Raw genomic sequence first — 25,641 nt, 5'->3', positions numbered from 1 at the left:
AAAAAAAAAAAAAAATCTCCAAGACTTTTCCTGCCTAGGCTGGCTCTGAACCACCTTTCCCCCCCCCCCCCCCCCCCAGTAGCTAGGATTACAGAGGTGAGCCACCAGTGCCCGGCTAAGCTTTGTTTTGTTTTTATATTTTCCAAGGCGACCCAGTTTAGAATTACTGTTTAAAACATACTGTTATCAATAAGTTACTGAACCTGTGTATAATAAGTATATTAGCTCCAAATTTTATACCAATAGGCATGCACGCTTGTATGGGGTCTCTTCTTAATTTTTAAATATTATTACATTTAAATATAATCTCCCCTATTTGTTCTGTGTTGATATTCCTGACTTTTTACTGTTGACAGATAGAAACAATTTCCCAAATGATTCAGAACCTGTGTTCTGCTTTGAAATGTAAATCATGTGTGTATTATGTGTTCATCCCCCCTTGTGCCAATCTAGAGAAGCTCTCAGTTTGTCTCCTTCACTAGTGTGGTACCCCAGGTAACCTGTTCCAGGACTAGGAGAATTAACAGGGAGTACTGATGAAATACCTTTTGAGAGATACTGGGGTTGGAGGATTTTAGCCTTCAAGAAAAAAAAATCAACGTATTCAATAAAAAGGTTAACTTGTATTCAGGCAAGCCTTCTGTTGTATCTGGCTATTTCTGATGGGAAAATTCAATTATTGGCTTTTCATATGAGGCCTATGAGGCCCTAGGTTCAATGCCAGTGTACACACGTGCACTCACACACACACACAAACAATTCTGGCTTTTCTTTTTTATTTTTGGCAGTTCTGGGGCTTAACTCATGGCTTGAGTGCTGTTCCTAAGCTTCTTGTGTGCAAGGCTAGCACTCTGCCACTTGAGCCACAATACCATTTCGAGCTATTTCTGAGTACTTTATTGGACTTAAGAGTCTCACAAACTTTTCTGCCCAGGCTGGCTTTGAATTGAGATCCTCAGATCTCAGCCCCGTGAGTAGCTAGGGTTACTGATGTGAACCACCAGCACCTGACAAATCCTGGCTTTTTATTTGTTCCTTTGCCATCTTATTTCTTAGTCTTTTGCAACATAATCTCCATTTTCTTTCTTTTTATAACAATAACAGAAGTCAGGTGCACATGACTCATGCCTGTAATCCTAACTCTTCAGGAGGCTGAGATCTGATGATCATGATTTGATGCCAGCCCAGGCAGACAAGTCTGAGAGACTCTTATCTCCAATTAACCAACAAAAAACCAGAATTAGAGGTGAAGCTCAAGTAGTAGAGCATCAGCTGTTCACAGAAGAAGCTAAGTGAAAGTTTAGGGTCCAGAGTTCAAGCCCTAATACCAGCACAAAGCAAAAACAAAACAAAACAAACAGTAACAGGAAGATTTTTGTTTTAGATTTGCCTCTAAGTTCTAGTTGTATATAGCTCAGTGGTAAATCCAGGGTTCAATCCCAGCACCAAAAAAAATTAATAAAAGGCAGATGTGGGTGGCTCATGCTTATAATACTGTTTGAAAGGTAGAGATCAGAAGGATCACAGTTTGAGGCAAACCTGGGCAAAAAGTTTTTAAGAGTTGATATCAACCAATATGTGGACTCAATTGTGTGTACCTATTGTCCTAGCTACTGAGGAAGCTAAGATTAGGAAGATCAAGGTTCCAGGCCACCTTGGGGGGAAAAATTCATAAGACTTTATTTCAACATAAAAATCTGTTCGTGGCTGTGTATGCCTGTCACTTGAGGTATGGCACAAAGCATAAACAGGGGGCTTGTGATCTAGACTGGCCTGGGCAAAAAGCAAGACCCCATCTGAAAAATAGCCAAAGTAAACAGGGCTGGGATTATGACTCCAGTAGTAGATAATCTTTCCAGCATACATGAATCCCTGAGTTAAAAATCCTACTGGCAATAGATAGATAGATAGATAGATAGATAGATAGATAGATAGATAGATAGATAGATAGATAGATAGATAGACCAAATTTCCCTTTAAGTCAAATACTCCAACACATTTTTTTCACTTTTTTCCATTTCTCTTTCTGCTATTCCCTGTATTCAGTACCTGTTTAAAACTGTTTTAAAAAGTTTTCTTTTATCTTTTTTCTTTATATTATTAAATTTTTTTCTTTTTTAAGTGCCAATTCTGGGGCTTGAACTCAGGGCCTGGGTGTTGTTCCTGAAGTTATTTGTGCTCAAGAATAGCTTCTACTACTTTGAACCACAGTTCTACTTCCAAATTTTTTGAGTAGTTTATTGGAGATGAGAGTCTCATGGACTTTCCTGTCCACCATGAACCTCAGATCTTAGCCTCCTGAGTAGCTAGGATTACAGGCATGAACCACTGGTGCCTAGCTTTAAAGAAAAATTTAACTTTCAAATTAACATACATTTGTAATAGTAAGGGGCTTCATTGTGATTACATTTTTTTTTTTGCTTTAATTAGTAGAACTGGTTTATTTCAAATTTATACATCTTGCCTTTCAATCACCAAACCTGCTAGTGATTACATGTTTTTATCTAGTTTTCATAATAATTACTAAAAATGGCTTATAATGTTCAGTGGAGTTAGTATACCACAATTAACTTATCCATCACTTTTCTCTTTTATTTTTGAGAAGTTTTAAGAATTTTAAGTGATACTACATTAAATATTCTTGAAAGCTTTCTCTTTTTTTCAACAGCTTTATATTAAAGTATAATTCACATACCATGTTATTCAGTCAGTTAAAATATATAATTCAATGGGGCTTAGTATATTCACAGATTTGTGCAATTGTTACCACAGTTTTCACCATTCCATACCCATTAGCAATTACTCCTCATTTTTCTCAACCCTCACTACCCTAGGCAATCACTAATCTATATTTTGTCTCTAGATCTGCCTGTTCTGAACATTTCATACAAATGCATTGTAGAAAATGTGGTTTGGGGCTGGGAATATGGCTTAATGGTAGAGTGCTTGCTTAGCTGGCATGAAGCTCTGGGATTGATTCCTCAGTACCAAATAAACAGAAAAATCTGGAAGTGGCACTGTGGCTCTAATGATAGAGTGCTAGCCTTGAACAAAAGAAGCTCAGGGACAGTGCCCAGGCCCTGAGTTCAAGCCCCATGACTGGCCAAAGAAAAAAGAAAAAAAGAAAATGCAGTCTTTTCTCATTTTAAAAACTATGGAAAGATGCACATAGTATAGAATTTGTTGTTTTAACCATTTGCAAGTGTACCATTCTGTGGCATTAAATACATTCACATTCTTGTGTAACCCTCACCACCATCTGTCTTCATAATTCTTTCATCTTCCCAAACACAGCTCTCCATTCTTTTCTCCTCTCAGCTCCTGGCAGCCAGCACTATTCTATGTTTCCACGATCTGGCTACTCTAGCTACCTCTTATAAGTGAATCCTCACAATATTTGAACTTTTGTCAATGGCTTATTACACTTAGTATAATGTCTTAAGATTCAGCTATGTTGGGGCTGGGAAGGTGGCTTAGTGGTAGAGCGCTTGCCTTGCATGCATGAGGCCCTGGGTTCGATTCCTCAGCACCACATAAGCAAAAAGAAAAAAATAAAATAAAATACAAATTGAAGCTAATAAAAATATTTAAAAAAAAAAAAGATTCAGCTATGTTGTAGCATAAATCAGAATTTCATTTCCTGTTTTTGTTGGTTTAATACAAAGTTTTGCTTGCTATGTAGCCCAGATTGACCTGAGACTAGGGATCTTTGGTCCTACCTCCACCCAGTGGTATGGTTACAAGCATGTGTCACCTTCCACTCCTTTTTATTGCTAAATATTATTCTCTTATAAGAATGAACTATGGTTTGTTTATCCACTCATCAGATGATGGACATTTGGATTTTTACCTTTGACTAATATGAACAATGCAGTTATGAGTCTTGATGAGCAAGCTTGTAGAGGGGCTCATGTTTCCATTTCTCTTGGGTATACACCTAGGATTGGTGTGTGGCTTTTTTCTTTAATGTATTTCTGTCTACTAAGCGTCCTCAAGAGAAAAGTCAAAAGATAAGAGCCTTTTATGGCTCAATAAATATGTATAATTTTTATGTATCTTTTAAAAAAGAACCTTTTCCTGTATGTCCTATGATGTCTATTGCCCAAATTATTTTTCCAGAGTCCTAAAATGTACACTACCTTACTAACTGTGGTGTTATAGCTTCACTGCAACCTTCTCAGCGGAAGGTACTATTCTATTTAAGACACATGCTAATTTCAGTTTACTATTTTAAAATAGGTGTTTTTGATTATTAGCTGCTCTTCTTCTGAAGAGTAGGCCTTTGGATTAACATCTGAGCTAATATTTGAGTTTTACTCAGGTGGGTTGCTTCTGACGATGCACGGAGATGCCTTTGAGTGCTGCAGATGCTGTGATGGTGGCAAGGAGAGTGTCTCTCTCTACCCAGTTCTGAAGAACAGCTCTTTGCAGGAGTTAGTCAAAGCACTCTCGCTCTAATGAGCACAGCAGGTATGAGCCCTGGGGAACTTTTGGAAGTCTTTCTCCTGGCTCGAATTTCGTAATCTCTCTTTGAGGCAGAAGGGAGACCTTCTTTTTCAGTTTTGTTCATAATAATGCCTGTAGTTCCTGGCTGGCTTCATAGCTAGTTGATACCTACAGAACATAGCCACGATCCTCTCTACCCATATTCTAAGAGGAAATTAGAGCAGACACCTTGCTTCCCTGTATGGAGGTTGTAGTGAAAGCCTTAGAGACATCCTCACTCCTTTTACCTTATACACCTGAATTCCATCTTTCCCAAGACCTAGATTTAAAAAATGCATCTTAAGAATTGTGGTTCAGGGCTGGGAAAGTGACTCAGTGGTAGAGCGCTTGCCTTGCATGCATGAGGCCCTGGGTTCCATTCCTCAGCACCACATAAGCAGAAAAAAAAAAAGCCAGAAGTGGCCCTGTGCCTCAAGTGGTAGAGCACTAGCCTGCCTTGAGCTGAAGAGCTGAGGGACAGCACCCAGGCCCAGAGTTCAGGCCCACGACCGGACCCAAAAAAAAAGAATTGTGGTTCATAGGTGCTAGGGCATAGCATAAGGGTAGATTTCTGCCTAGCACAGGTAAGGCCTTGACTTTTATCCCTAGCATCTCTCTCTCTCTCCCTTTCTCTCCTTCTCCCTCTCTCCTTCTCCCTCTCCCTCCTTCCTCTCTCTCTCTCTCTCTCTCTCTCTCTCTCTCTCTCTCTCTCTCACACACACACACACACACAAACATATAAGTACCTGACTGTTCATAATAGCATTATTTGTAATAGCCCAAAAGTGGATGGTGGACTCTTTTGGGCTAGGGTTATAGCTCAGTTGTAGAATGTTTGATTAGCATATGTAAGGCTCTGTGTTTGATTCTCAGCATTAAAAGGAAAAGGGAAGAAGGAAGATAGGAAGGAAGAGAAGGAGAGAGGGAGGGAGGGAGGGAAGGAAGGATTGTGGTTCAGATGTATTTTACCTTTACTATGTTCCAGGTTCCATGTTTTGTATTTTATATGATTAGCTCACTTAATCTTAGTACATCCTTTGAGGATGTACTGTAAGGAGGTGTGAGTGACTGTTATGCCCACCTTACCTATGACTAAACTGAGTCAGTGAGTATGAGGATTATGCCCTGGCTTACAGAGAACCAGAACTGACCCCCAGTTCGTCAGATTCAAGGCTATGTCCTTCAGCAGTATGCTGTCTTGGCGGCTTTCTTCCCTAGCCATCTCTGACAACCTCCCCCAATTCCTGCTCATTGTCTCTGCACTCCAGTGCAGCCAGCATACTGTTCCCAGAGCAGTCTACCACAGATGTTCTTGTTGAAAAGTCCCAAACTGTGCATAGAAAATGAAAGACTCTCCCAAGCTGGTCTCTCACCACTTGACTGACAGCCCTGACACTTGTAGGCTGTTTATACTACCTACAATGCTCTCTTTTTCCCCCAAGTTCCTGCTCTTCCATCTGTTAAAAAAAAAAAGGCTTTTATAGAGTTCCCTCTCCCCTCTTCAGCACTCTTAGTTATTCTTTATCTGTTGTCTCACCAGTCCAGTTTTTTGCACATTCCCTTTTGGTAGCACTATCATGTAGTGTCTTTGCTGTCTGCTTTCAGGTCTTTGGCCTGCTGAGCTCCTTCAGAGTAGAGTCTTCGTCTTACTTATTTCCATCCCAGCCAAGCACAGTGCCTGGCTTCAAATGTTCTATTTGTTTGTTGTAAAGGACTATAGATGAACCCAAAGCAAGTGAGCTATATCCTCAATCTTCAGATCAAGTTGATTTGTTTGCTTATTTTCCTATAAGGGGGGGGTTGAACTCAGGCCTCTATCACTAAAGCCATGTCCCTCAGCCTAGTTCAAGTTCAACTTGAACTGGACAATCTTTTGTATGGGCCTTGCATATTCCTCCCCTAAGGAACAGCATTCTACTCACTGATGAGTCTCTATAAAGAGAAGCAGTAAGGGCTGGGAAGGTGGCTCAGTGGTAGAGTGCTTGCCTTGCATGCCTGAGGCCCTGGGTTCGATTCCCCAGCACCACATAAGAAAAAAGCCGGGAATGGCGCTGTGGCTCAAGTGGTAGAGTGCTAGCCTTGAGCTGAAGAGCTGAGGGACAGCGCCCAGGCCCAGGCCCAGAGTTCAGGCCCCACAACCGGACCCAAAAAAAAAAAAAAAGAGAAGCAGTAAGGGCTGGGAAGGTGGCTCAGTGGTAGAGCGCTTGCCTTGCATGCCTGAGGCCCTGGGTTCGATTCCCCAGCACCACATAAGCAAAAAGATAAAAGCCGGAAGTGGTGCTGTGGCTCAAGTGGTAGAGCGCTAGCCTTGAGCTGAAGAGCTGAGTGACAGTGCCCAGGCCCAGAGTTCAGGCCCCACGACCAGACCCCTCCTCCCCTCCCCCCCAAAAAAGAGAAGCAGTAAAATGCTCAGGCATATCTGATAAGTTCTCTCAGAGAATAGGTGCCCACTGGGGCATGTGGACGAAGTACAGCCCTGAGAGACACTCTGGGGAAGGAAAAATTGGCAGCCAAGTGGCCTGGGGAGAAGAGAAGAGGTGGCCATGGATGACCCTAGATCTATCTGCTGTGCTTAAGCAGGAGCCTAACATGAGCATCAGGTCCTAGGAGGCCTTTATCTTCTCAGTCAACTGGCTTACTTACCTGACATGAGAGAGCAGCCTTCATCTTGGCCTACTGGTTCCTCAGGAATCCTTCCTCCAATGGCAGTGGCAGTGGCAGATTTCTATCCTAGCTCTCCATCAGCCTCTACCCAAAGCCTCTCTTGCACTCATTTACTTCACACATAAGATATTCCATTAAGTACAAAGACAGAAATACATCAAACCAGCTGCCCTGCTTCTGGAGAATACATCCCAGATGCATTTTAAGTCTGCGGATTCCCCTTTAGGGAATTCCAGTTAAAAAGGAACTTGGGTCAGCAGCCCCAGGCCTATGTAGCTAACAAGCTACTGTTTTCTCTGTTGTTCAGCTGGCCTGAAGGGCTCCTTTGTTTGGGGCAGGGTAGGATGTGGTGCCCTAATGAGGCCAGTGTGGAATCCTGGCTCATAACAGAGCTGCCTTTAGGACTGAGCAGTTCCTGCAAGAGAGCAAGTTGGTAGTTTGCATGTTTGTCCAGCCTTTAAAGAAAATGAAACATTATAAAGAGGGGAAAACTAACTGGAGTGTGATACTCTGGATTGGATCCTTTACATAAAAACTATATTAGAGAAAAACTGGAGAAATCCGGTAACATTTGTTGTTTAGCTAGTAGTACTATATACTACTACTGTTCAGTTTTTGGTTTTGATAGATGTAGTGATTATGTAAGATGTTAACATGAGAGGAAGCTAGGAGAAGGCATATGGGAACCCTACTATCTTCAAAAACTTTCAGTGACTCTAAAATTATTCCAATATGAAAAGTTTTGTTAATTTTAAAAGAACAAGGAAACAAAGTAGACCCAACATGTACTTCAACTTGATCCTTTCAACAGCACATTCCTTTATACTTCTTAGTCTAGGGTCTTTAGCCTTCACATGCAAAAGCAGTAGGGCAGCTGTATGGAGGGTCTCTGGACTAATCTGCCCTTGGGGTCAAATGCATCAGGCCCTAGGTTTATTCCTGTGGCTTAGACCCAAGCTTATGTGTTTGGTAAGCAGTGGTTTTCATTCCCCTTTCTGTTTCTCTATTTAAAGAAATGAGTGTTCATCCCTTAAAAACTTGAGGTCAGTGGTTCAGCAGTAGCATTGAGGACAAAAGGCTGCTGCGGGGGGTAGTGACAACTTTGTGTCCTGGCCTCCCCTTATGCCTACTTCCCAAGGCACCAAGAAGTGGGACTTTAACTGGCTCTAAGCTATCAAGGAGTTTCATTTAGATTCTGAAGGAAAGTGAATCATGGCTGCGTCTCCACCCTACAGGTGAGCCAAGCTAAATTTGGGGGCTTTCTTCAGTAAGGAAAGTCCCTTATGGATTCCAGGCATGGAGCTCTCCTGGCTCAGAAACCAAGAAATCAAAAAAATTAAAAAAAAAAAAAAAAACAACAACCTGGAGAATCCAGGAGCTTATGCACGACTGTTTACCTGTAGGTGGCAGTGGTGACACAGGAATGTTTAAGGAGGGGGTTCTGTGGGCAGGGTGCTGGCAGAGATCCCCTTTCAGAAGAGCAGCAGTAATAACAGAAGTAACAGCCATGACCACAGCCTGTGGAGGAGTGCTTCTCTGAGTTAGGGGCTCTGTCAGATGTTTTTTTTGTGTGTTATTTAGTTTACTTTCAGGCAACTGTATGAGAGAACTCTGCTATTACTACATCTTAAAGATGTGGGAAAGGCCAGGTGAGAGGCTAGGGGATAGCCCCAAGGGTCACATACTAATGGACAGAACTAGAAATAGTAGGACTCACCAAAGTCTGAGTTCACACTTGCACCATAATACACAAATGACATGTTTTTGTTGTTTTGTTTTTTTGTAAAACTGCCAGTGAGGTGACACTCAAAGACTTCTGAAGGGTTCAGTCATCATTTTATTTCTGAATGCTCTTGGCAGCATAAGGTTAGCCTTTTTAAAATTATTTTTTTCATCCTGGAGTTTGAATTCAGAACCTTATGATTGCTAGGCAGGCATTCTACCACTTGACCCCATGGGCCTCCAGTCTTTTTGTTGTTTGACTTCAATTTTTTTTTTTTTAAATTCTATTCATGGGCTTGAACTCAGGGCCTGGGTGCTAACCCTGAGCTTTTTCAATTCAAGGTTGGCACTCTAGCACTTGGGCCACAGCTTCACTTCTGCTTTTTTTTTGGGGGGGGATGGTTAATTGGAGATAATAGTCTCACAGACTTTCCTGCCCTGGCTGGCATCAAACTGTGATCCTCTGATCTCAACTTCCCGAATAGGATTACAGGTGTGAGCCACCAGAACCCAGCTGTTTGACTTTTTGAGACACAGAGTCATTACACAGCCCAAGGTGCCCTCCAATTTTTTATCCTCCTGCCTCAGTCTTCCAAGTACTGAGATTGTAGGCATATGTCATCATTTCTGGCAAGGTCAACTTCTTGAAGACAAAATGCTAGTTCCACTCAGCTTCAGGTTTAAATGGGAAGCTAAAATGTACTCATTAGCTAGTAAGAGAAGAGGAATCACTCAGAACAAAGATAGAATTGTCAGGAGAGCTACATGGCTGTGTAGACTGTGCTTTCAGGTGTTGTAGTTCTGTAGAGGTATCTTGGAGGGTGTAGTCCAGGAGGTTCTGTAGAGAACAGGGGGGAATATAGTGATGGTCCCTTAAATCAGAGATGACTCCCTCAGGCTTGCAGATTCCTCTAGATCCTCATGTAGTTCCTGCTTTAACCTCCACAAATTCCTTATGAGGACACCAATGGGCCTTTTTTTCTAGCTTTGTGTACTCTCATGGTATGTGATGAAAATGTATGTAGGCTCAAGGATACTTACTTTTATCACTTCTATTCAACAATGAATTGAAAAAAAATCAAGGTCAGCATAGGCAATATAGTGAGATCCCCATCTCAAAATGAAAAAAACAAGCTGGGCACCGGTAGCTCATACCTGTAATCCTAGCTACGCAGGAGGCTGAGGTCTGAGGATTGCTGCTCAAAACCAGGCTGAGCAGGAAAATCTGTAAGATTCTTGTCTCCAGTTAACCACTAGAAAACTTGGAACTATGGCTCTAAGTTGTAGAGTACTATCCTTGAGCAAAAGAGCTCAGGGTCAATGCCTAGGCCCTGAGTTCAAGCCCCACACTGACAAAAAGAAAAAGAAAAAAAGAAAAAGAAACAAGAAATAAATAATTACATATATAATTTATATAAAATTATTATACATATTTAATTTCATTCTCTATATTACATATTTAATTTCTATATTATATATAGAGAAAAAAGTGTATATATATATGTGTATGTGCATGTATACACACACACACATATGAGTTAAAGGCAATACCTAATTAAAGAGATGCCTTGTACTCATGGAAGGGAATATTTAATATTGTTAAAATGTTGCTGATGCCCAGTGACCTACAGATGTAAATATAATCCCAATCAAAAGCCCACTAGCTAAAAATAGCTAAAAACAGCTCTGAAAAAGAATGAAGTTGGAAACTGGGCACAGGTGGCTCATATCTGTAATCCTAGCTACTTAGGAGTCTGAGATCTGAGGATCATGGTTCAGAGCCAGCCCAGGCAGTAAAGTCTGTGAGACTTTTTTTTTTTTTTTTTGCTGGTTGTGAGGCCTGAACTCTGGGCCTGGATGCTGTTCTCAGCTCTTCAGCTCAAGGCTAACACTTTACCAGATGAGCCACAGCGCCACTTCTGGCTTTTTCTGCTTATGTGGTGCTGAGGAATTGAACCCAGGGCCTCATGCATGCAAGGCAACCGCTCTACCACTGAGCCACCTTCCCAGCCCTGTGAGACTCTTGTCTCAACTACTCAAAAACCAGCACCACTTCTTTGGCTCAAAGTGGTAGAGTGAAAGCCTTGAGCAAAAAAGCTCAGGAACAGTACCTAGGCCCTGAGTTGAAGTCCTATGACCAATGAAAAAAAAGAAAAAGAAAATGAAGTTGGAAAATTTATACTTCTAATTTTAATATTTGCTACAAAATTAAAGTAGTCAAAACAGTGTGGTATTGACATAAGGACTGACATAGAGACCAATAGAACCAGAGAGCCCAGAAATTATCTACTTATCTATCTTGTCTATTTCAGCAAGGTTGTCAAGATCATTTTCTGGGGAAACAATGAAATTTTTTCCAAGTGGTGCTGAGAAAACTGGATATCCACATATGCAACAATGAAACTGGGCCCTAGATATAGAAATTAACCCCAGGTGGTCCAAAGTGCTAAACAAAAGAATAAAAGTCTTAGATGAAAATTTTCATGACATTAGTTTTAGCAAGAATTTCTTGGGTATGACACCAAAAGTAAAGGCAACAAAAGAAAAAAATTCATAGTAAGGAATTCACCAAAATTTAAAACTTCTGTCTCAAAGGTGCCAATAACTCATACCTGTAATCCTTGCAACTCAGGAGGCTGAGATCTGAGAGTTGTGGTTCAAAGCTAGCTTGGACAGGAAAGTCTATAAAACTTCTTATCTGCAATTAACCAGCAAAATGCCTGAAGTGGAGCTGTGGCTCAAGTGGTAGAGCAGCACTAGCCTTGAGCACAAAAGCTCAAGGATAGCACCCAGACCCTGAGGAGCAGCACCAAAGCAAAACAAAAAAACCAGGTTATTTCAGGAGAATAAAATGACACCCTACAGAATGAGGCATAAACATTTGCAAAGTACACATTGGATAAGAGAATATCTAGAATACATAAAGAAGTCTTATAACTTAACAACAAAACTACCCATATAAAAATGGGCAAAGCACTCCAAAGAAGATGTACAAATGGCCAATGAACAATTTAAACCATGTTCAACATTACATTAGGGAATGCAAATTTATACCACAGCGAGATACTGCTTCACATCTGATAAGCTAAGAACTTATAACTGAGTTGGTGGTACCAATATTTGATCTCAGGTCTTCTGTCCTGAAAACCTAGGGATTTGTACAATATTGTCCCACCTGCTAGCAAAACCTGAGTTTAGATGTGAACCTGATCGCTAATAGGATTTCTGAAATTACTCCATCTTAATTAAGTTCATGGGAGGGTTCCTATCACCACCATTTTAACGAAAGCTTAATGCAATCCATATATCCACTGATAGCTGAATGATAAAATAAATAAGCTGGAAGCATCCCTATTCTACTGGATGGGGCTATGGAGAAATGACACTTGATTTTTACATAACACACTACAACTCGTACTGCTGTAAGGTGATCATCCCAGAAGCCACATTTTTAAATATAGAATATTGGAGCCTTTATTACACTGTTAGCAGGCTGCGGGCGGCCCATTGTTACGAAGGCCTACAGCCTCCAAATACACATAACACTACTAGGAAACATGCTAAAGAGGAAAGACAGAACAAAAACAATACCAACAAGCTAATTCAGCTTCAATGGAGAGCTGAATTGGGGCATCTTGATGACCAGAGATCAGACAGGAGACAGGAGACAGGACATGATCACAGAGACACACATGGCATAGTGTCCTGGTGGCTAGGCTGGTCTGGGCCAAATTAGGTCAGTGCAAGGGGCAGATCCATGGGAAATTCCCAGTCTCAGGCACTGGACTGACGGATTCAGTAACCTATCAGCCAAGTGCCCACCCTAAGGTTCTGGGCACACCTCTTATCTCAGAGGCAGGTGATAGGCAGAGGTTTTTCCCCCAGCATGAAGATAAAAAGCCAGACCCTACCATCCACCATGTGGCCAGTATGGCGTCCAGACCTGACCTCCTTACTTCAGTACATGCAAACAAAAGCTGTACTTGCTGGGCGCTGGTGGCTCACACCTGCAATCTTAGCTACTCAGGAGGCTGAGATCTGAGGATCGCTGTTCAAAGCCAGCCCAGGCAGGAAAGTCCGTGAGACTCTTCAATAAACCACTAGAAAACTGGAAGTGGCGCTGTGGCTCAAGCAGTAGAGCACTTGCCTTGAGCTGAAGAGCTGAGGGACAGTGCTCAGGCCCAGAGTTCAGGCCCCACGACCGACAAAAAAAAAAAAAAAAAAGCTGTACTACAGGCAGTGACAATACTCCAAGAACATGGCTATTGCTCAAAACATTTGCACAGCAGCCTTCAGTTCACATTACAAAGACTCATTGTTTTAATTAACCATCTTTTTTTTTTTTTTCTAAAAGAGACAACATATTCCTATCTTTTTTAACCTTCAATGATAATACTTGATGTCTAGACCTTTGGCCACCCTGACATCTTGACTAAGCAACATGGGTTTTCAGTACTGATGTTTGAACTCAGGGCCTCCTGCTTGCCTAGGTAGTTGGTTGCTCTACCACTTGAGCCATACCCCAGTCATACTCTGTTACCTAATGAACGCAGTGCACGGTATTGGTCTGTGGTGGTGGTGGTGGGGCCTGGGAAGGCTTTTGAAACTTGGGGTAGTCTTAACCAGAGTCATCAGAAAACACCAGTCTGGCAGATAAAGAGGGAGTACTGGATCCTTGACAAGAGAGCTAGATGGGCTACGGGGACACTACCCTACACTACCCTGCCCTGTGCCACCTATCTCATACATATTGAAAAAGAGTCTGAGTCACAAGGCTAGGAAAGCAATAAACCTGGGCCAGGCCTCTCAGGGAAATCAGAGTCATGTGGGGAGGGTAGCCAAGGTGGTAAGTGGTAAGGCTGGAAAAGACAGGCATGATGCTAGCACCCAGGAAGAATGATACCAGTCAATTTGGGCCAGAGAAAGGAGACTGAGGGCAGAGGTGCCTAGAAATTTGAGGTTAAAGCACAGGATATTTCCTGGGGCAGTGGAGTGCTCAGAGTTTTCCCTAGAGTAAGGATGAACAGAAGTCCCAACCTGAAATGATCCATGCCTCCTGCCTCCTGCCTCCTGCTGTTCTGGCTACAGCAGTTATCTCTGAGTGCTCCTCCTTCAAGGTTGTCCCTTTCCTGAACTACTTTGCATCTAGACTCACTCACAGTAGGGGCATGTTTATGGTCAGCAACCCAGAAGCCTCCCTCATAGGAGATTCCTTCTGAAGCAAGAGCTGTCTATGGAACTGCACTTATGACCTTTTTTCCCTTCCAAGCCAGTAACTGAGAGGCTAGCTGGTCAGGGGCCCATCTAGTGCTAGTCATCACCCTTTTACAGAATTCGGGCTGTGACATAGTGAGATTGCTCTTCTGTAGGGCCACAAGAGACACAGACTTGGGAGGCTTAATAGAGGAAATATTAAATCAATGAAACCTCATTTCCAAGTTCGGTTTCACAGCAGAATCCATTAACCTTATATTCACCCTCTCCCTTCCTCTAATAATACCAGCAAGGGGTTTAAAGGCATGATAACTTATCCTCAGGGTCAGCACGTTCTATTCAATTACTGGGATTTTGAATTTTCAAGCTAAAAGATGTATACTCATTTTGATTATAAGGAGCCAACCCAAAAAGAACACTTCCTTCTTTCACTTTGCTGGAAATGCCACACAAACTGAACCATGGGTATTTGATTCTGCTGAAACAGAGGAGGGAAGCAAGGCTGACAAAGCAGCTCAAATCAATTCTTATTTTTCTCTTCATAAAAGAATTCCCAGCAAATGGGAACAAAGTTGTATTTGATTGCCCCTGGAACTGAGGCTACTCATTGTTGGCTCTCTCGCTTGGTTTAGTCCCCAGGCCAGAGGAAAGCAAAGTTCAATCTCATTTCTTTTGTCACGTAAATTATCAAATCCTAAAATGAAATCTAGTACAACAGCAGAAACACAGTGCTCCAGGGAGCAATGGAGCAAGTCATTTCTAGCTGGAGCTCTGGGATGGATAAAGATTAAGACAACAGTGACCCTGGTTGCAAAATGCTAGTGGCCAGGGGCTGGGCAGGATAGGGCTGATACACCTCCCATCAAACCTCAGTGCAAGTGTACCTTATCATCTTGATGATGTTGCCATGGCATTCTCTCCATTCAGGAAAGGTCATCTCCTGCCTGGTATAGGACCCAGGCCAGGATGTTCTGAAGCTTTGACCTGACCATAGTGATAGTACTCTTTAGAACCCAGTTTTCCTCTCCACTTACCCCTCCCATGCAATCTAAAACCTCAGGCAGACTTGCTGGCTGGCAGGGAGCCTTATGGTCTGCTGGTAGTGGCTTTGTTTTGTGAGTGAGTGTGTGTGTGTGTGTGTGTGCGCACGCGCGTGTGCATGTGCACACACACGCACATGTGCACTTGCACATTCATGTACATGCCTGCCTGCCTGCCTGCTAGTCTACCACTTGAGCCATAGCTCCTCCAGCTTTTTGGTTGTTAATTGAAGATAAGAGTCTCAGGGATTTTCCTGGCCAGGCTGGCTTCAAACTGTGATCCTCAGATCTCAGCCTTCTGAGTAGCTAGGATTATAGGTGTGAGCACCAGCACCTGGTGGTGGTTTCTTGGCTGTTGTATCTACGCTTCGCTGTTAAATATAGTGACTTCAGAAACAGCCAGCACCAGAAGGCAAAAAGAGGGCTGGCACAGATTTTGCATTCAGCAGCATCCTTTTGGTGAGAATGAAGAAAACAGCCAAATTATCTACCACCCCAATAATCGAGTGTGAATAGGAGCCCAGAGGTGCCAGCACAAAAGAACATCATTGAGGATGCTTTGTGCCAGGTGTGGAGAAAGAAGAAAAAGGAGCTTCAATGGGTAGGAAGCTCATTGGACAATGTGCCAAATAATATGAAATGAACCCTCTGGGTTACTATCTGCTAGTGAAGCAGCATTGGCCTCTATGAAGCAGGTGGAAAGAAAAATCAGTCCCAACATTCTTCAGCAAACCATTATTGCCTCTTGCTTCAAATTCCTGACATGCTTTGTGAATGTTAATTGCAGATGCTCCTCTTCCATTGGAACAGCAAGAAAATGAATTTCAAGCGCTTTATAGGATATCCTTTCCTCCTTCCCTCTCCCTCCCTTCCCCTTTCTCTCTTCCTTCCTTTGTGTTACTGAGGATTGAATTTGGGGCCTCTCCTACCACCGGAGCCATACTCTAGTAGCTGATATTATAGATATGTGTCATCATACCCAACTTATAGGATACCCTTTTCCATATTTTCTGTCTCTGTCTTCACTTACCTCCCTTTAGAGGATGATAACAGAGCCAGATGAAGGTCCACATAAATATCGTCTGACTAGCCTGCAGACTTCTTCAAGGCAGCTCTTTCAAGGCAAAGCAGAACCACATGCCATTTACTCAAGATTGAGAGGGACCTTCCAAGTGCCAAGCACCTTCCTTGTTGCTGAGGAGAGAGAGATGACTGTCTTCAGGGGTCAGTGTAATAGATGAGGCAGACAGTCAGGCATGAGGCAGTCCAGCCTGGGCTCTAACAGGAGAGCCACAGCACTCCGGGTACTTTGATGTCTGTGTTGTGGTACCAGGGAGCTATAGAGGACAGGAATGCCACCCTATTGCACTGTGACAGACATAGAGCCTGCAGAATGATGAGATAAGGCAGAGAACCAGCCAAAGACTGTACACTGTCAGAGGAAACTACTGAGTCTCTCTCTCTCACTGCTCAGCTAGAGAGAGCTCCAGGAAAAGGTGTGATGCAAAACTGTGAATGGGCTGGGCACTGGTGGCTCATGCCTGTATTCCTAGGTACTCAAGAGTCTGAGATCTGAGGATCCCAGTTTGAAGCCAGCTCAAGCAGGAAAGTCTGTAAGACCCTTTAGCTATCAAAAAAGCTAGAAGTGGAGCTGTGGCTCAAATGATAGAGCACTAGCCTTGAGCATAAAGTCTTAGGGACAGTGCCCAGGTCCCAAGTTCAAGCCCCAGACTTACTAAAAAAAAAAAAAAAACACCTAAAACAAATAAACAAAATACCCAAACTGAATGCCTGGGTAGTTCCCATACAAATCAAATCAAAACCTCTGGGGCATGTCTATTGTTGGTGTGTATTCTGTGCAGCCAGGACTGAGAAATACTAACTTAGAGGGGGGAGTGCTACCATGGCCTTTCATCAAATAAAAGTGTTGCACAGCTATCAAGCACTGACTACTGAGAACATAGTAAGAAGGCAGGACAGACATAGTCCCTACTATCATGGATCTCACAATCCAGAGAGGGACAAAAGTCAAGTAACCATGGGACTGGTTCTGATCCTGAGCTCTTGGACACTTCTTTTTTCTTCTCTAGGCCTCAAGTCTTCTGTCAAATGAGGCAACAGACCTGAATGATCTCTAATCCTTATCTCACTGATCCTTCTAATCCAACAGTTCATTGACCTATATATACTCTCTAGACCTTCCCTCCCTCCCCCTCCTTTCTCCCTCCCTTCCTTTCTCCCTTGATCCCTCCCTCCCTTCCTTCCCATGATTTTTTAAACGGTAAAATGAACATAATGTAAAATTTACCGCCTCAACTTTTTTTTTGTTGTTGGTTGTGGGCCTGAACTCTGGGCCTGGGCGCTGTCCCTCAGCTCTTCAGCTCAAGGCTAGCCCTCTACCACTTGAGCCACAGCACCACTTCTGGCTTTTTCTGCTTATGTGGTACTGAGGAATTGAACTCAGGGTCTCATGCATGCAAGGCAAACACTACCACTGAGCCACCTTCCCAGCCCCTACCTCAATTATTTTTAAGTGTACAGGGCTATGGTATTATCTACACCATTGTGCAATCCTAACCATCATCCCTTCCCAGAATCTTTTCATGTTCCCAAATTGAGACTTTGTACTCAGTAAGCACTGACCCCACCCCACTGTCCCTCCCTTCAGCCTAACAATTATTGTTTTACTTTCTAACTGTGAGCTCCCCTAGGTAGCTCATAGGATTGGAATCATACATGTGTATTCTTTTATGTTTTGATGATCTCACTGAGCATAATGTCCTTAAGATTCAACCATTGCATAGCATGTGTCAGAATTTCCTTCCTTTGTAAGGTTAAACAATAGCCTGTTTGTATGTACCTGTGAAAGGATAACTGGATATTTCCCACCTTTTAGTTTATGAATAATTTGGCTGTGAACATGACTACACAAGTATCTCTTTGAGACCCTGCTCTCTATTATTATTATTGTCATCATCATATCATCATTATCATTATTACTAGTGGTTCTGTGGGTCTTTTTTTGGGGGGGGGGGACTTAAACTCTGGGGCCTGGGCCTTGTCCCTCAGCTCTTCAGCTCAAGGCTAGCGTTCTACCACTTGAGCCACTCTGCCACTTCTGGTTTTCTGAGTGGTTTATTGGAGATAAGAGTCTCATGGACTTTCTTGCCCAGGCTGGCTTTGAAGGACGATCCTCAGATCTCAGCCTCCTGAGTAGCTGGGATTACAGGAGGGAGCCACCAGTGCCAGGTGGTTCTGAGGGTCTTAACTCAGGGCTTCTCCACTTGCTAAAGCAAAGGCTCTACCACTTGGAGCCTGTATTCCTAAACTTTGTTTTCTAGCTAAGGTCTCCAGTCTTTATGGGGGACTTGACTTGGACCTTGATCCTCTTACTGTTTGCATGGCTTTAATTCCGGGCACATACCACCACCATGTCCAGTTTATTTGTTGAGATGGAGTCTTGCTAACTTTTTACAAGTATGCTTAATACTCTGTCCTTTTGATCTCTATCTCCTGAGTAGATGGGATTATAAACCTGTACCACTGTACCTGGCCCCTTAATACTTTTGAATATATATTCAGAAGTAGAATTTCTGGATCTTATAGTAATTTTATGCTTAAGTTTTTGAGGACCCACATTACTGTTTTCCATTGTGGTTGCATTATTTTACATTATTTAACTGTGCAGAAGAGTCCCATTTTCTCCACATCTTCACCAGCACTTATTATTGTTGATAATAGCCATGGTAATGGATATGGGATAATATCTCATTGTGGGATGCATTTCTCTAATGCTTAGTAAATGGAAATAGTTTTTCATATATTTGCTTGCCATTTGTATGACTTCCTTGGAGAAATGTCTGTTATGGTCTTTTCTCTATGTTTTAAATTGGGGAGGTTTTTTGGTTTTTTTTTTTAAGCAATACTGGGGATTGAGTTTAGGGCCTCTTTTGTGTTAAGCTGTTGCTCTACCACTTGAGCCATACCTCCAGTGCAGTGGTTATTTTCTTTTTTTTCTTTTTTTTTTGGGTCCAGTCCTGGGGCCTGAACTCTGGGCCTGGGCACTGTCCCTCAGCTCTTCAGCTCAAGGCTAGCGCTCTACCACTTGAGCCACAGCTCCACTTCCTATACATATATTTTGAATATTTACCTTTCATCTCATACATGATTTGGAAACATTTTTCTCCCATTCTGTAGATCACCTTTTCATTCTGTTGATTATGTACTTTAATACATTGGGTTGCTTGTTTGTTTTTTGCTGTGCTAGAAATCGAACTCAGAACCATATACATGCAACGTAGGTGCTCTACCTCTGAGCTCCATCTCCAGTTTTAACTTTTGCTATTGTTCTGTTTCTGTATTTTTTTTCATTTGTTGCCTGTGCTTTTGGTGTTATATCCATGAAGTCATTGCCAAATCAATTGTCATGAAGCTTTCCCCTTATGCTCTTTCTCTTCTAAAAGTTTTACAGTTTTTGCTGTTTATATTTTTAATTCATTTGGAGTTAATTTTTGTATACAGTGTAAGATAAGGGTTCACCCTTACTCTTTTGTATGTGGACATCTAGTTTTTCAGTACCATTTGTTGAAAGGATTGTTCTTTCCTCCTTTGAATGGTGAAAGGTTGGTCTGTAGATAAAATAAGCAATGCACATGAAGCAACTAATACCATGTGTTAAATCAGCTTCTGTCACTGTGACAAATGCCTCAGATAAAACATAAGTACTTGCCAGGCACTGGTGGCTCATGCCTGTAATCCTAGATACTCAGGAGGCTGCAATATGAGGATTGCAGTTCAAAAGTCAGTTCAGGCAGGAAAGTCCATGAGACTCTTATCTCCAGTAAACTACAAAAAAAAACCAGAAGCAAAGCTGTGGCTCAAGAAGTAGAAGCTAGCTTTGAGCACAAAAGCTCAGGGACAGTGCCCTGAGTTCAAGCCCCAGGACTTGCAAAAAACAACAACAACAAAACACCTAATACTTAAACACCTTAAAAGGAAGAAAGGTTTATTTTGGCTCATAGTTTCAGTACAAGGTCAGTTGGCTCTGTTGGTGGGAAGCACATGGTGGAGGAAAAATCCTCACCTCATGGAGACCATTAAGCAAAACAAGTGAAAGGAAGGGGTCAGGGTCCCCTTCAGGATCACATCTCCAATGATCTAACTTCCTTCCATAAAGCTTTACTTCCCAAAGGTTCTGCCACTGCGCAATAGAACCACAGATTGTCAACCAAGCTCTTAGCACCTAGACTTCTGGGGGACATTTAAGATCCAAATCGTAATACCATGTTTCTAGTGATCTACTGAATGATACTTCCTTTTGCTTCCATTTTTCCCCCTGAGATATAGTTTTTAACTGTGGCAGTTGATATTTAATAATTATAATAGAAGGGCTGGAAAGGTAGCTCAGTGGTAGAGTGCTTGCCTAGCATGCATGAGGCCCCGGGTTTGACTCCTTAGCACCATATAAGCAGAAAAAGCCAGAAGTGGTGCTGTGGCTGAAGATCTGAGGGACAGTGCCCAGGCCCAGAGTTCAGGCCCCACAATCAACAAAATAAATAAATAAGTAAAATAATAATTATAATAGAAAAAAAAATCTATAGATAACTATGTTCTGAGCTATATTCTAAGTGTTTTATTTATATTAGCCCATTTGATTTTTGTAGCCATTCAGTGGAATAAATACTATAGTTTTCACTAGGTTTGACAGCTACAGTTAAGTAACTGGCCTCATGTCACACAAGTAAGAAGTGGTGAAGCCTGTATTCAAACCCACAATCTGTGGCCTCCAGTGGCCTATTGTTAGCATTTTGGTCTAGATTTCAGAGAATGGAGACCACGTTATGACATTTGCCCTTCCTGGGCCCAGCACTCTCCTTGAGTGTTCTTTTTTTTTTTTTTGTCGGTCGTGGGGCTTGAACTCTGGGCCTGGGCGCTGTCCCTCAGCTCTTCAGCTCAAGGCGAGCGCTCTACCACTTAAGCTACAGCGCCACTTCCGGTTTTCTGGTGGTTTATTGGAGATAGGAGTCTCACAGTCTCTCCTGCCTGGGCTGGCTTTGAACCTTGATCCTCAGATCTCAGCCTCCTAAGTAGCTAGGATTACAGGTGTGAGCCACCAGCGCCCGGCTTTTTCCTTGAGTGTTCTTTTGGGAAAGTAGCACCCCCAGATTGGCTCTGTTGCATGGCCATGAGTTGGGTGTAGGATATTCTATTCCAGGATAAATGTCAACAAGGTTTTCTCTCTGATTTTACAGAAAAGGCAACAGATGGCTCCCTACAGAGTGAAGATTGGACATTGAACATGGAGATCTGTGACATCATCAATGAGACAGAAGAAGGGTATGTGTCCCAGTCATCCCTTCCTTCTAGGAAGCTCTCAGCTCTTAGGAATCATTGAAAGCCTGTTAGGACTCAAGGGTGGTAGGTTTGACTTTCTGTAAGTTTTAGTCTGTTTACTTTGGCATTTAGTAGTTTTATCTTTTTCTTGACCATCCCAATGGTAATGACAGTCTCTTGGAATCATACAGGGAAAGGAAGCAGCTTGGTTACCTAGTCTTCGGTGGCCAATAATCCCTACAGTCTAATCATTCAATCCCTACTCCTCTCTGGACTCTGGCTCCACTTGGCAAACATGGTACTCTTTCTTTTCCCCAGAAGTCAGAGGTGCCACCATGCACAAGGAAGGGACGTCCGGGGTATGGGTTGATAAGGCAGGATGTGGGAAAGGACAGACATGGTACAGAGCTGCAGAGTGTTTCTGGCATAGACTTACCCCTGGGTTTCCCTCTTGCATTCCTGTACCATTCTTGCTGTCACCTATGGCCTCTCTTTTGCTTTGTAGCTCCTCTCTATTTTTAGCCCCATCAATACCATAAACACAGTTATTTATTGCCTTTTCAAACCCAGGTGACATGTTGGGACCAGTGCAGCCCTGGCTTGCATCTTGGCACTATCATTCACTAGTCTCCATCATGTAAAAACTAGCAAATTACTTAACCTCTAAAAGTCTTTCTTTCATTCAACAGATGTAAGTCCAAAGGACATAGAAATGTGCAAGATATGGGGCTGGGAAGTTGGCTCAGTGGTGGAGCGCTTGCCTTGTATGCTTAAGACCCTGGGTTCGATTCCTCAGCACCACATAAGCAGAAAAAAAAAATGCTCAAGTGGTAGAGTGCTAGCCTTGAGCTGAAGAGCTGAGGGACAGCACCCAGGCCAAGAGTTCAGCCCCACGACCGGACCCAAAAAAAAAAAGAAAGAAAGAAAGAAAGAAATGTGCAAGATACACTCCTTCCCCTCAGGGAGCTGTCAATCTCAAGGGGGAGGTAGGCTGTGAAGTAGACAGCTAAAACTCATAAGCTGATCAGATGGGAGAACACTATGGAAAGAATGGGAAAGAGAAGGCTAGAGATTCACAGTATTAAACAGAGTACTGAAGGATATTCTCACTAACAGGGTGACATTGAATAAAGCTTTGAAGCAGATGAGGGAGTGAGGCATAAGGATTATACAAAAGAAGAGCCACCCAGGCAGAGGGAATAACAAGCCCAGAAGTCTAGGAGGGTATCTGGTGTGTTTGAAGAACTGCAAAGTGGCTGGTAGAAGCCAGGTGCCGGTGGCTTATGCCTGTAAATTTAGCTACTCAGGAGGCTGAGATCTGAGGATCATGCTTCAAACCCAGCCCCGGCAGGAACACCCATGTTACTTTTATCTCCAATTAACCACCAGGAAACTGGAAGTGGCACTATGGCTTAGGTGGTAGAGCACTAGCCTTAGGCTGAAGAGCTGAGGGACAGCACCCAGGCCCAGAGTTCAAGCTCCACAACAGACAAAAAAAATAAAAAGTAGCTGGTGGGCCTACAGTAGAGTGACTGAGGAAGGAGGTGATATGGGAACCCAGAAATGCAAGGATCTGTGGGCATCAGAATAACTCTGGCTTTGACCTCAGGTAAGAGAGGAACTCACCCACTCATGATTTTCATGGGAGAAGCAGAGCAGAAAAGTGGCATGGTTCAACTTTTCATTTTAGAGTTCGCCCAGTCCACTGGGTTCAGAATGGCCTGGCTAGGGCAGGCCAGGGACAGAGCAGCAATCCAAAAGATTTTTACAGTCATCCTGGTGTGAGATGATGGTGGCCTCACCAGGAAAGTAGTAGGATACAGAGAGAACGGTTAGGTTCTGGCTAGATTCAGAAGGCAGAACCAGCAGAATCTGTGATATGAGGCAAACAAAGAGACAAGGATAATACCAAGGTTTGGGTTCTGGAGAACCACAGAATGGAGCAGCTACCTGCTAAAACAAATCAGCCTAGGGGACAGAGACAAAAGCCAGATCCTAGCTGCCATCTCAGCTCCCAGAAGAAATGCTGTAAAGTGACTGACTGCACAGGTGACTGTGGAGTTGGAAGCAGCAGCCTACATCAGCCCATCTCTAATAGCATAATTTCTGGCTCCTTTCTTCTCTTGTACTGCACTCAAATACCACTCATTCTCTCATTTATCCAGACTCCCCACAATTTGACCCCTACGGATGGAGAGTAGGATTCTAGGATTCTAAGGTGAATATGCCAGCCCACCCATGAGGACTCACTTGGGAGTGCTGGCCAGACTGTGGTGAATATGGCAAGCTCTGAGGGAGAAGCACAGCAGATACTTTGTAAAAGGACCCACATTGAGCTGGGCTTCAAAGCCGGCAGGAAGAGCAGTGTTCCCTGTGCCCAGTGGCATGAGGAAAGCCAACAGGTTGCAGGATACAGACAGTCTGGGGTACAACGTGAAGAATGAATGTCTGAAATTAGGTTGGAGGGTTGCCAAGGTTGGTATGTGTTTATCTCCTCTATGGTTTCCCCCAGAAGTTGCATCTGCTCCTGCCTTTTCCTTCTCATCCTGTTTCTACAGCAGATCTCAGCAAGTGATTGCTAACAAACCTTCAAGGCTTTCTCAGGCTCTTAGGACAAAATAACCCTCAGCATACTCCTTTATAGCCTTTCAACCCCACTGATCGTTCAAGTCCCTAGCTTGAAATTCTCTTCAAAGATGAGTGCCATACAAAACATGCAAACAACTCTTATTTTCCAGTGAATTGTTCAAATACCTATGTGGCTTGAGGGCAGATGGCCAAAGAACTCTGGGATGTTCCTCCTTCCAAAGGTGCTAAATCCCTTCCAAAATCTGTCCAGTCTGGTGAGCTGTTTTCTCAGTCATGGCTTACAAAAGGCCTGGTCGCAACTTCTACTGTGATCCAAGCTCCTGTTCTTGTGTGTTGGAACTAGGGGACTATGGTAATTCTTGAGGAGTTTCTGTGCTTGCCTCTACTCTCAGGTGATTGTCAAATTCCTTCCCAAAACACCACAAACTGGACTGAGTGCCATCCATTCCTTTCTGCCTCTCACTGGAGGGCTCCTGAATGCTGCTCCTTGTATTTCTTTTTTTTTTTTTTTTTGGGTCCGGTTGTGGGGCCTGAACTCTGGGCCTGGGCGCTGTCCCTCAGCTCTTCAGCTCAAGGCTAGCGCTCTACCACTTCCAGCTTTTTTCTTTTTGCTTCTGTGGTGCTGAGGAATCGAACCCAAGGCCTCTGGCATGCAAGGCAAGCGCTCTACCACTGAGCCACCTTCCTAGCCCTGCTCCTTGTATTTCTTTGCCCAGTCTCTTTCTCTAGTTCCCAATAGTCACTGACTTCAGTGTCAATCACTTCTCTGGAATGGGAGGGGTTTTCTCCCAAGTTGAACAAGTCCTCCGTTATACAATTTCATAGTATCTGGTGTTGGACATCATATATCTATGTGATGTCTGTTAGTGTCTGTGTGTGCTGCAAACCCACTAATCTGTGAGCTCCATGAGGGCAGGAATCCTGTTTTTATTCACCATTTTATCCTGAGTAGAGCACAGCATGCATCTTGTCAGCTCTTAGTAAATCTTTTTTTAAGTAAGTGAATAAATGAAGGAAAAAACTAAGGTATTCATGGTCTGATAAACAATTCAGACAAGAAAGACAGACAGACAGACAGACAGACAGACACACACACACACACACACACACACACTATTGTCATGGAGGCAGAGTAACACAGTGGCCACTTATTAGCTTTGGGGCTGACACTCAAGTAGAATCTTGTAGGATACCAGGGTATTAGCAAGATGAGACAGGTTGATGATGGTAGGAAGGTGGAGCTTCCTGGCCAGAGAGCAATGCATAGATCAGGTATATAGGAAGCATCCAGGAGTGGATTTAGGGTTGTGGAACCTGGGGTAGAAGCCTGTATCGCCTCTCACTTGTACAAACACTAGGTGTGTTACTTTGTCTTCCTGTGTCTGAAGTTTCCTCATTTATAAAATGGAGGTTCCAGTAGTATTCAGTATTCATTTCATGTGACTGTGAAAGGATTAAAGAAGCAAATGCATATAAAGTACCTCGCTATTTGGACATGATGTCTATCTCCATGTGTGCCAGTCAGCTTTCTATTATTCAATTGTTGTAACAAATACTTGAGATAATCAACTTAAAAAGAGGAAAGCCTTATTTT

At 42.9% G+C, this 25,641-nt stretch overlaps 1 protein-coding gene across 4 annotated transcripts in view; it reads left to right on the top strand.

Annotated features, from left to right (window-relative positions):
- Tom1l2 (target of myb1 like 2 membrane trafficking protein) overlaps positions 1-25,641 on the top strand; it is a 141,790-nt gene that overhangs the window by 58,818 nt on the left and 57,331 nt on the right. For all 4 annotated transcript variants that reach the window (XM_042671397.1, XM_042671414.1, XM_042671401.1 and 1 more), the window contains exon 2: positions 21,377-21,461. In XM_042671397.1, coding sequence (XP_042527331.1) covers positions 21,377-21,461 — 85 coding nt within the window. The remainder of the gene's footprint in view (positions 1-21,376; positions 21,462-25,641) is intronic.

Source organism: Dipodomys spectabilis, unplaced genomic scaffold, assembly GCF_019054845.1.
Source record: "Dipodomys spectabilis isolate Male_0828 unplaced genomic scaffold, ASM1905484v1 ptg000018l, whole genome shotgun sequence".
NCBI lineage: Eukaryota > Metazoa > Chordata > Mammalia > Rodentia > Heteromyidae > Dipodomys > Dipodomys spectabilis.
Note: the sequence above shows the minus strand (reverse complement) of the source record. Positions and strands in the feature narration are given on the sequence as shown.